Raw genomic sequence first — 12,310 nt, 5'->3', positions numbered from 1 at the left:
CTGAAGGTCTGCTTTAAGGTTTGAACATGCACCACAGACATAGATTTAACCGCTGAAAGCACCTTGCTATGGGGCTTTTGGCAAGGGGGAGGAGCCCAGAGTGAAGATGAGGATCGGGACTGCTTTGTGCAAAACCACTGTACAGAGCAGGTACAGTGCCTTGAAAAAGTATTCACACCCCTTGAAATTTTCCACATTTTGTCATGTCACAACCAAAAACGTCAGTGTATTTTATTGGGATTTTATGTCATAGATCAACACAAAGTGGCGCATAATAATTTTTTACAAATACATATTCGAAAAGTGTGGCGTGCATTTGTATTTAGCCCCTTTTACTCTAATACTCCTAACTAAAATCTAGTGGAACTGATTGCCTTCAGAAGTCACTTAATTAGTAAATAGAGTCCATCTGTGTGTAATTTAAACTCAGCATAAATCCAGCTGTTCTGTGAAACCCTCAGAGGTTTGTTAGAGAACCTTCGTGAAAAAACAGCATCATGAACGTCAAGGAACACACCAGACAGGTCAGGGAAAAAGCTGTACAGAAGTTTAAAGCAGGGTTAGGTTATAAAAAAAAAGTAACTCAAGCTTTGAACATCTCACGGAGCACTGTTCAATCCATCATCTGAAAATGGAAAGAGTATGGCACAACTGCAAACCTACCAAGACATGGCCGTCCACCTAAACTGACAGGCTGGGCAAGGAGAGCATTAATCAGAGAAGCAGCCGAGAGGCCCATGGTAACTCTGGAGGAGCTGCAGAGATCCGCAGCTCAGGTGGGAGAATCTGTCCACAGGACAACTATTAGTCGTGCACTCCACAAGTGGCAAGAAGAAAGCCATTGTTAAAAGAAAGCCATAAGAAGTCCTGTTTGCAGTTTGCAAGAAGCCATGTGGGGGACACAGCAAACACGTGGAAGAAGGTGCTTTGGTCAGATGAGACTAAAATTGAACATTTGGCCCAAAAGCAAAACGCTGTATGTGGTGGAAAACTAACACTGCACATCACCCTGAACACACCATCTCCACCGTGAAACATGGTGGTGGCTGCATCATGTTGTGGGGATTCTTTTCTTCAGCAGGGACAAGGAAGCTGGTCAGAGTTGATGGGACAATGAATGGAACCAAATACAGGGCAATCTTAGAAAAAAATCTGTTAGAGTCTGCAAAAGACTTGAGACTGGGGGGGGGGGGGGTTCACAATGACCCTAAACATACAGCCAGAGCTACAATGGAATAGTTTAGATCAAAGCATATTCATGTGTTAGAATGGCCCAGTCACAGTCCAGACCTAAATCCAATTGAGAATTTGTGGTAAGACTTGAAAATTGCTGTCCACAGATGCTCTCCATCCAATCTGACAGAGGTTGAGCTTTCTTGCGAAGAAGAATGGGCAACAATTTCACTCTCTAGATGTGCAAAGCCGGTAGAGACATACCCAAATAGACTTGCAGATGTAATTACAGCCAAAGGTGGTTCTACAAAGCATTGAATCAGGGGGGCTGAATACAAATGCAAGCCACACTTTTCACAGATTTATTTGTAAAACATTTTGAAAATCATTTATCATTTTCCTTTCACTTCACAATTATGTGCCACTTTGTGTTGGTCTATCACATAAAATTCCAATAAAATAAGTTTCAATTTTTGGTTGTAGCGTGACATAATGTGGAAAATTTCAAGGGTTATGAATACTTTTTCAAGGCACTGTAAGTATAACATGTATTTTTTTTTTTGTTTTCCTTTACAAACGCTGGAACTTATCCAGCATAAATCTACCAGCAGCTGTTAATAGTAGAACAAAATCCATATGAACAGAAAGCAGCAGTGCTAAAAAATACAAGTCCACTCTCCTAACACCAGCAAAAACTGGGGCATGATGGTTGTGAGCAGGATTTTTTTTCTGTTGCCAGTGTCCATTTCTCCTATAGGCTGCAGTAAAACCCGGCAGCCTAATCATTGTAAAAATTCCTGTGTCCCTCAAATGGATGAGAGAGAAACTGTGGTTCTGTGCAACCCTGGACTGCCAAGATTCACCAAGACATTCCCACTGCAGAACCCCTTCTATCACATATAGAAAGTCTAATATATAAAAATGTCAGTATGTTTTTGGCTGTCACCAATTAGATTATAGCCTTCTTTGGATGCTTGCATATGACTGATGATGTGGCAAGCAGAGAGGGAGGAAGTTACACAGCACAGGCTTTTGGAAGCAGACCAAATTTGATATAATAGAACTATGCTTGACTGTGGTGGATTATAGTGAACTCATATATATGTAAATTGAATACGAATTCTGACTTTAGCACAGTTGCAGTGTTTGCTAGATATCACTGTCAGACCATTGGTTAGTCTCTATTTGTGCTAGATGTTGCTGTTTAAACACTCCCTTCTGGCATTTCCATGTCCTGTCTTTTGGCCATAACAGATATCACTTTATTATATGCAGAACAAAGTGATCATTACTAATTATGTTACTGAATATATTTACACTAATGGGCCATACACACAATAGGATTTTCCAACAACAAATGTTGGGTGTGAGCTTGTTGTTGGAAAGTCCCACCATGTGTATGCTCCATAGAACATTTGTTGGCGGAATTTCCGCCAACAAATGTTTGAGAGCAGGTTTTCAAATTTTCCGACAACAAGACTTGTTGTCGGAAATTCTGAGCGTGTGTACACAATTCCGACGCACAAAAGTCCACACATGCTCTGAATCAAGCAGAAGAGCCGCACTGGCTATTGAACTTCATTTTTCTCGGCTTGTCGTACGTCACCGCATTCTTGACGCACGGAATTTCCGACAACATTTGTGTGACCCTGTGAATGCAAGATAAGTTTGAGCCAACATCCTTCGGAAAAAAATCCAGGATTTTGTTGTCGGAAAATCCTATCGTGTGTACATAGCATAAGTGTTTTAGGTTGGTAGTTGGTTAAATAGTGTATAGGGAAAAATCTGTGCTGCCTCCTACTAATCAATAGTGATCTGAAAAAATAAATGGTGAAAAAATAGTGGAAAAACAAGTGATTCAATTTAGGATTCAAAACACAGGGTTAAATTCTTAACCATTAGCTAAAGTGATAGCGTGTAGGTGCTGCAATTCAATTAGCCTGAATATTGGCTCGTAAATAGTGCAAAAGAAGGGGGTTAAAATTGCGCAACCTTATAACATAAATATATCATAGTAAATATCAACTTTCAAGTCCATGTGATACTTTCAAAGAACTAAAAGCATTACACAATACTGTGCTAACAATCAAGTCCATATGCTATATTGTGTCCACCAAACAAGGGATAAAGCTAATAATATCCAAACATTAGCAAGTTGATTGAGACTTCTCATTCACTGTATTAGTAGTAAAGAGGGCCGCTTACCGGATAAGGTGGATCTCAGGTTATAGAGAGCAAAAATCGCTCAGCAATATGTCGGTCTATCTGTGGGCATTCCTACCCAGCTCCTTCCAAGCCTTCGTTATATTTGCTTCTACTGTCTCCATTCCCAGTAGAAGCTTTGTACAGGGAAACGCATCGGGTGGAGCCAAAGTCTCTGGCGTTACCACGCACCAGCTGTCTGGCTTGAGCCGTGGCTGCTTTTTGAAATCGTTTTATTGCTTTTTGGATGTCAGTGTTTTATGGAAGTCATTTGCAATAAATATCTATGCTTCTTAAATGAAAATACTGCACCATGAAGCCTCTTCTTTTTCTTTTCACCTGGTAAATGGATTTGAGTTTGAGGATTGTGTAATGCTCTGCTGAGCAACATTGCATAGTATAGCAGTCCGCTGTATCGGGAGGAATATCGGCTCAGGGGTACATCAGGACAAACATCTAAGGTTGGACCGACCCAACCTGGAGCAAATGTAACGAAGGCTCGGAAGGAGCTGGGTAGGAATGCCCACAGATAGACTTACATATTGCTGAGCTATTTTGATCTTTACAAGCTGAGATCCACCTTATCCGGTAAGCGGCCATCTTTACTACTAATACAGCGAATGAGAAGTCTCAATCAACTTGCTAATGTTTGGATATTATTAGCTTTATCCCTTGTTTGGTGGACATAATATAGCATATGGGCATGATTGTTAGCACAGTATTGTTTAATGCTTTTAGTTCTTTGAAAGTATCATATGGACTTGAAAGTTGATATTGACTATTATATAATTGTTATAAGTTTGGTAGTTGGTTAAATCAGCTTCCCCACAAACTAATTTGAATTACAGCTTAATACCTATGATGCTAAGCAGCTCAGTTAGCAGACTTGATATTGTTCATTTCTTTATATTAGTGGGATTAAATTCAACTGACATAGCAAGAGTAGCTACACAATAGCATAGAGCAGCATGTGGCTGTATTTTTTATTGCAGACCTTAAAAAAGAGCATGCTACAAAAAAATGGGACTGGTATTTCTTCCTAGCTTCCAATGTCTACATTCAGGAAGTTTTCTTCTGTAACATCATCTTCAAAACCCAACTGAATTAATAAGAAGGATACACTTTGTTTTATACAGGTACCTAGTAAACAGCATTTATATAATTAGACGTAGGCTTACCAAGAAATCTGTGCAACTTCACCATGTCAAGCTGGAAATGATGGATAAGCCCGTGAACGTTAAATAAATGACACAGCAATGTAACTAAGCTGTTACCTGAAAAACAAAAAACACCCAAATGTTGTAACTCAAGAGAAGCAAAATAATTCAATACAAACAATTGCAGTTTTGCATTACACAGATATGATAAATATATATATACTGATTAGCAATAACTTTATGATCACCCAACAAATATTGAGCAGGCCTCCTTTTTGACACCAAAACAGCCCTGACCCCTCGAGGCATGGACACTGAGTTTGAAGTGTTTTTCCAGCACATCCCACAGATGTTTGATAGATTGAGATCTGGAGAATGTGGAAGCCAAGTCAATACCTCAAACTCAAACTCATTGTGTGCCTCAACATGTTCCTCCACATTTTTGCAGTGTGGCATGGCATATCCTGCTGAAAGAGACCGCCACCATCAAGGAATATTGTTTTCATGAGGGGTATACTTGGTCAGCAACAATGTTTAGGTAGGTGGTATGGGGGTAACATGTCAAGTAACATCCACATAAGTGGCAGGACCCAAGGTTTCCCAGCAGAACATTGCTCACAGTATCACACTGCCTCTGCCGGCTGGCCTTCTTCCCATACTACATCTTGGTGCCATCTCTTCCCCCAGGTAAGTGATGCTCATGCACCTCACATGATGTAAAAGAAAATGTAATTCATTAGATCAGGTCACCTTTTTCTATTGCTCCATGGTCCAGTTCTGATGCTCACGTGCCCCATACACAACAAATCTGTAATGCCCATTTTTTTCTACTTTTAAGACATTAACTTCAGAGACAAAATGTTTATTTGCTAATATATCCCACCAACATTCTGATGCCATTTAAACCAAATAGTCAATGTTCTTGACTTAACCTGATAGTGGTCATAAAGTTGTGGCTGATTTATATATATTTTTACATATTTTACATTTCAGTAGGAGCAGTCCGCCGACTGGGACCACCCCTCTGCACCTCCCTTATGCCGCTCATCCCTGCCCTCAGTGTTTACACTATGCCTGACCCCTTGGCTGCAGGAGAAAGGTAACTGTCAGTGTGCAGTGATTGAAAGCAGCACATGTGCTTGAGGGGATTGGAGGCGTTGAATGTGGAATTTAACAAGATGTGTGCTGGGAGGAAAGGGGGGGTTAATTGGAGGCATAGGTCTGAATCATACTTATGCCTCCAATTCCACCCCCCCCCCCAATACCTATGCCTCAAATTCCACTGCATTGCATTGAGGCTGCATTGATGGGCACTGATTGGGCTGCATTGATGGGGAACTGATTGGGCTGCATTGATAGGCACTGATCAGGCTGCATTGATGGGTACTGATTGGCTGCATTAATGAGCACTGATAAGGCTGCATTGATGGGCACTGATGAGGCTGCATTGATGGACACTGATGAGGCTGCACTGATGGGCACTGATCAGGCTGCATTGATTAGGCTGAATTAATGGGCACTGATGAAGCTGCATTGATGGGCACTGGTGAGGCTTCACTGATGGGCATTGGTGAGGCTCCACTGATGGGCACTGGTGAGGCTGCACTGATGGGCACTGGTGAGGCTGCATTGATGGCCACTGGTGAGACTGCATTGATTGCCACTGATCAGGCTGCATTGATGGGCACTGGTGAGGCTGCATTGATGGGCACTGGTGAGGCTGCATTGATGGGCACTGGTGAGGCTGCTTTGATGGGCACTGGTGAGGCGGAATTGATGGGCACTGGTGAGGTGGAATTGATGGGCACTGGTGAGGCTGCATTGATGGGCACTGGTGAGGCTGCATTAATGGGTACTGATGAGGCTGCACTGATGGGCACTGATCAAGTTGTTAATATTTATTTTTGTAACTTAATTCTGCATAACTGTGTAATTTCATGAGATGATTTATGAGGGTGTGTTTAGGGGCAGGGCAGGGTAGGGGTTGGGTGGGGAAACTGGTGGCAAGTAACTCTTAAGGCCTGGCTAGTAGCTCAGTATATATATATATATATATATATACATACATGTATATATATGAATTTGTTTTATCCATCTGTTGTATCAAGTTATCAAAGCTCTATTGGCAATTGCTCTATTTACACATCTTTCTGTGTAAGGCTAGGTTGGGGGTGGTTGGGGGTGTAGGACAGCGTGTAAATCTCACCTATTCTCGTACCTGCAACCACCTGCAGCCTCTTTTGTAGATGTGTGGGGCTACCATTCATTCCTAATGGCACCCACATGCATTTGAAAACAGAGAGCGTGGCGGCTGTGTTTTAAAAAAAAAGTGCAAGGACAATTTTCCACAGGTACAGCAGCCCATTCGAATAAATGGGGTAGCATGCCTGCACTAACATGAGCCTCAGCTGATGCACAGGTGTGAACCTAGTGTTAAAGGTGATTCCACCCAAATAGGACAGTTCATTTATAAACTCAGTCTAGTGCAATACGGTTACCCTGTCATATAACATCATGTGAATTCTAGCAGTGAGATCTCCCAGCCTCTGCCACTACTTGCTTTGGAGTTGCCCAAACACCTTGGCCTCCAATTTTATTCTCCATAAAAAAATGAAATTCACTTGTATAGAGGTATAGATATAGGATGGCAATAATTGCTGGAATAATTCTTTCTCTCTAGTTCCCTGACTTGTGGAATTGTTTAACGTATATTTGACATTTTCAATGTAATGCTTGTTTTCTATCTCTCGAGCCAACTGTAAGCCAGTGAATAAGGGGAATGTTGTGAATCACAAAAGCTTTTTCCATTCTTCAGTTGACTGAAAGGTAATAATGTTACCAGTAGTACTTTATGTTCCTTTTAGAGCCGGGATCAGCAAAAATCAATTCTTCTCAAACACCCTTTTGTGTATAACCCTGGTAAACGCAGCTATGTGTGTACTAAATTCTTCCAGTTAATACATTTACTAGTACAAACTGTATAAGTATATTTACAAAGATTATATATTAAATTCTAATTCCAATCTCCTCCGGTGTGTTAGTTTACAGTATTGTGTAAGATCACAATAGATTGTTTTTCTTCTAGGCTGTCACGCAGTCATATGTGCTTTATTGCATAAGCAAGCATGTCTATATCTAGATCTCAGTGACACACTGGAGTCAATGTAATACTGGGTAAGAATAGATTATTTGCTAAAATAAAAGGACAGAGTTGCCCCCCTCCCCCCAGTAGCCAATGCAGAGGGACTTCTTGTAAAGTTGGAGCTGTATTAGGGAGCAAGATCCTCATAAGCCGATTCCTCCTCTGTAGTGCTGGCTCCTGTCCTATGCAGAGCGATACCAACTGTACTCCATCTCTTATCTCAGCTAGAAGTCTCCAGAGTGATGGCAGCAGCAGCAAAGAAGAGGATCTTCAGGTTAGTGTGAAGCAAAACACTGGGCATAATAGCAGCGTGGTGTTGCTTTCTCACCACCTGCTTTAACCCCTTGGATCCTGCAGAAGCATAGATTTTTACCACCTCCCAACTTTACATGTGAACAAGCCATAATGTGTCTGCTGCTGAATAAGGGCTCCTTCACAAGTGTAACAGGGTGTGTTTGACAGGTGGTAAGTAGGCAATATGTTGCCTCCCCACCACTTGATGCAAACCCATGATTGCCGTGCAATGCACACAATTGCAACGCAGTAGTATGGCAATTAGAGGTTTAAATCAGGTGTGAGGAGGAGACACTGTGATCATGTTAGAACAGGAAGGGGCCATTCCTAAACTGTTCCCATAAAGTTGGGAGCATGAAAGTGTCCAAAATGTCTTGGTATGCTGAAGCCTTAAGAGTTCCCTTCACTGGAGCTAAGGGGCCAAGCCGGGCAATAACTTCTATGCAGGATGTGGAAACCTTACAAAAAGACCTAAATAAAATAATGGGGTGGGCAACTACATGACAAATGAGGTTTACTGTTGAAAAATGTAAGGTAATGCATTTGGGTGCCAAAAATACAAATGCAAGTTACTTGCTAGGGGGAGAACCTCTGGGGGAATCTAGGATGGAAAAGTACCTGGGGGTCCCAGTAGATGATAGGCTCAGCAATGGCATGCAATGCCTAAATGCTGCAAGCAAAGCCAGTAAAATATTGACACGCATTAAAAAAGGGATTCGCTCCAGAGATAAAACGATAATTCTCCCATTCTACAAGACTCTGCTTTGGCCGCATCTTGAGTATGCCATGCAGTTCTGGGCACTAGTCCTCAGGAAGGATGTGCTGGAAATGGAGAGGGTCCAGAGAGGAGCAACAAAATTAATAAAAGGGATTGAAAGACCTCAGCTATGGGGAAAGACTACAAGCATTGAACTTATTCTCTCTGGAGAGGAGACGCTTGAGAGGGGATATGATACCAATATACATATACCGTACTGGTGACCCTAGCATAAGGAAAAAACTGTTTAGTGAAAGGGAATTTAAAAAGAAACGCAGCCATTCACTAAAATTGGAAGAGAAGCAGTTTAACTTTAAACTGCGTAGAGGGATCTTTACTGTCAGAGCAGAAAGGATGTGGAATTCTCTTCCACAAGCAGTGGTATCAGCAGGGAGCTTCAATAGTTTTAAAAAACTATTAGATGGGCACCTTAACAATCACAACATACAGGGGTATACGATGTACTATTGACATAAACACATACACACACATCATAGGTTGAACTGGATGGACTAGTGTCTTTTTTTCAACCTCACCAACTATGTAACTATGTAGAGTGGAGATTCAGATTATGACAAATGCCTATCTGTGACTTATTCTCTTAAACTTTATGGTAATACTTGATGTGACTTCTAAAGGGGCACTGGATGAATCTCTAAGCATGTCCTAGTGTAGTTTTTAAACAATCAACATCTGTTGACAGATCCAAGAAGCTTATGTTTTTGTTTTTTTTTTTGGGGGGGGGGGTTCTGTTATGTAATGCTTTATACTATTAAACCTGGATTAAAGTCATTATTATTAATGCTGTGTGCTCTAATCTCTTTCTGAGCACCTAGCTAGATAACATGCAATTTTTATCACAAAACAGGTGTGATAAAAGACATCTTATCCATAAACCCCAAAATATGTGCATCTTTGCAGTACTGCATAAATGGGATTCCTATGACAGATGCCTATTGTGGATACAATAAGATATTATATAGAAAACATGTTGTACATGCTATGTTAATAAATATTACATATATAACATTGCAGTCGGGGTATCTTGCATTTATAGGTTCTCTTAAAATTTCCTTAGCGTTAAAGTAAAATCTAAGAAAAATAGAAGTAGGGAATGGTTAGAATCGCTTTCAGGTTTCTATTCCTAGCACTGCCTCCACTAGAAAGATCCATCTTCACTATCTGTCATGTTGAACCCGGCCACTGGGACAGAAAGGTAGCGAAAATCTAAATTGTTACAGCTATAAACGGAACAGAAGTGAAAGGGAAATCTTTCAATGACCCAGTGAAAGCTGTCTAAGATGATATTTTCGTGCGCTTTGGAAAGACTTCCACTAACTTAAATGTATAGGTATCCTGAACGGTATCCACAGTCAAAACTGAGAGTTTATAAGCATTAAAAGAGAAGTGTGGGAGGTAAAATAAAATTAACATACATACTTACCTACTGTATATTGCTGCAGCATTGATCCAATGCTACAGCTGTCCCCCATCTGCTCTAAGACTGAGAACTGAGCAATCACATGACTGCTGATTGCTCTGACTGTGCTCTGCCCCTCCAGCACTCACTGGAGTGAGGAGGGGGCTGGAGAGGCTGGCTTAGGCTTTCAGTGGCATGCTGAGGGGCTGAGCCAGCTGCCGGTCAGGCATCTGGGTGGATCCCGACATTAAAGTCGGGATCCTTCTAGAGCCTGGACTGGCTCTGTGTTGTCTGGGTCACAAGAGTGCAGAAATAAGGGTACTCCTGTGACACAGAGGAAAAGTATGCCCAAAAAAAGCTTTGGTCACACTTCTCTTTTAAATCAAAGTTGTACCGGGAGAAATATTTAGATTAGATACTGAAAATGCTACTAACCTGGCTGTTTTTGACCTGAGTAAAACTAAAAGAATACCCCAAGTTTTGGGTTGACATCAGAACATTAATAGAGGGAAAATCATTCAAAGGGGACACTAGTTCTCTTGACCCTGGTGACACACCTGGACTCCCCCACTCTGGAAGGATTTCTTCTCACTTCCCGTTTTGGTTATGGGACAGGAAGTGATGGGAATGGGACAGGAAGTGATGGGAAATATCCCCAACGGCAGGGGTTACAGAATACTGAATACTTTATTAAACCGAAAGGGAAATGGGAAATTGTTATAACCTTCTTACTCTTTTCAAAATGGAAAATAAAAAAGTTTTGCCTTTAGTTACACTTTAACTCCTAACACAATGTTAGCCCATTCTAATTTAGACTCATCTTTTCTTTGACAAATGTATGCAGTATTTATAATTAAGGATTGGTGCCAAAAGCACACATTCCTTGTATCTAAACAAATCATTACACAGATGTTGAGGCTAAAAAAAATCAGCACTTCTGTGAGTGCAGTGTAACTTACCATTTGTCAGGCGGTCAAACAGGAAGATGTCGAAATTCCACATTCCCACTTTAGATAGCATATGCTATGAAACAAGACAAAATATGAATGTACAGCTATTGTGCAAGTAAGTCTCTAATATAAAATGGCATACATGCTGTATATTTTGTTAGTTATTAGGTTGCACTATATTTTAGGGAACTGGAATTACATATAACTTATTTTGATGTATGAGCTGTTCACTTAGAAAGCCATGCCTGCTGTAATAGTAATCAAACATTCATGTACGTTTAGATTAATCCCATCTGTTGGAAGGGTCACTGGCACATTTATGCTACACAGGCAATTGGTTTTGCTTAACCTCCTGTGGTTGAATGTGAATCTCACAAACTCCTCTCAAATCCTGACAAGACTTCACAGACCTCATTTGACATAAATGATGTGTGAAAACTGAGGCTGATAGATGCTATCTTTGCTTTGCCCAAATTTGCACCCCAATTCATGTTTTATCTCTAGGTTAAGTGTTTCATTATTCCTTAATTTTCATTTTTTTCACAAGGCTTTGAACACTCCTATCTAAGAATTCCTTTTAACTTATATGAAGAACCTCAAGATTTATAAATTAGCCTTTTAAGTGGTAGTAAACTCTCTATATGAATTTGTACCTACAGTTAAAAGGGTTGTAAAGACAGAAGCTTTTTAATCTTAACGCATTCTATGATCATTAAGATAAAGAAACCTTCTGTGTGCAGCAGTGCCCCCAGCACCTCCTAATACTTACCTGAGCCCCTTCTCTATCCAGCGATGTCCACGAGTCCCTTGGCTGGCCCAGACTTTCTCTCCTGATTAGCTGAGACTCAGCAGTGGCGCCATTGGCTCCCGCTGCTGTCAATCAAAGTCAGTCAGCCAATCAGGAGAGAGAAGGGGGCAGGGCCGAACCGCAGCTCCATGTCTGAATGGACATACTGTGGGGGGCACTCCACAGGAGGGAGGGGCCAGAAGGATAGGACCCGAGAAGAGGAGGATCCAGGCTGCCCTGTGCAAATCCACTAAATATAACATGTTTGCTATTTTTTTTTTAAATGAGACTTTACAATCACTTTAAGCTTACAATAAGGCTTACCTGTAGGTACAATTAATGTTTCTTAAATGTGCGCCGTTTATGAGGAGATAATTACAATTTCAGCACTGGTGTATGCACACTTTGCATTGAGGGCATACTGAATG

The 12,310-nt window shown here is 41.0% G+C and overlaps 1 protein-coding gene across 2 annotated transcripts in view; it reads right to left on the bottom strand.

The window, feature by feature from the left end:
- PDE7B (phosphodiesterase 7B) overlaps nt 1–12,310 on the bottom strand; it is a 478,356-nt gene that overhangs the window by 26,739 nt on the left and 439,307 nt on the right. For both annotated transcript variants that reach the window (XM_073627328.1, XM_073627327.1), the window contains 2 exons: nt 11,105–11,168; nt 4,554–4,649 (listed from right to left, as the gene is read on the bottom strand). In XM_073627328.1, coding sequence (XP_073483429.1) covers nt 4,554–4,649; nt 11,105–11,168 — 160 coding nt within the window. The remainder of the gene's footprint in view (nt 1–4,553; nt 4,650–11,104; nt 11,169–12,310) is intronic.

This window comes from Aquarana catesbeiana, linkage group LG04 (assembly GCF_042186555.1).
Source record: "Aquarana catesbeiana isolate 2022-GZ linkage group LG04, ASM4218655v1, whole genome shotgun sequence".
Taxonomy (NCBI): Eukaryota; Metazoa; Chordata; class Amphibia; order Anura; family Ranidae; genus Aquarana; species Aquarana catesbeiana.
This window is presented reverse-complemented; position numbering and strand designations above follow the sequence as displayed.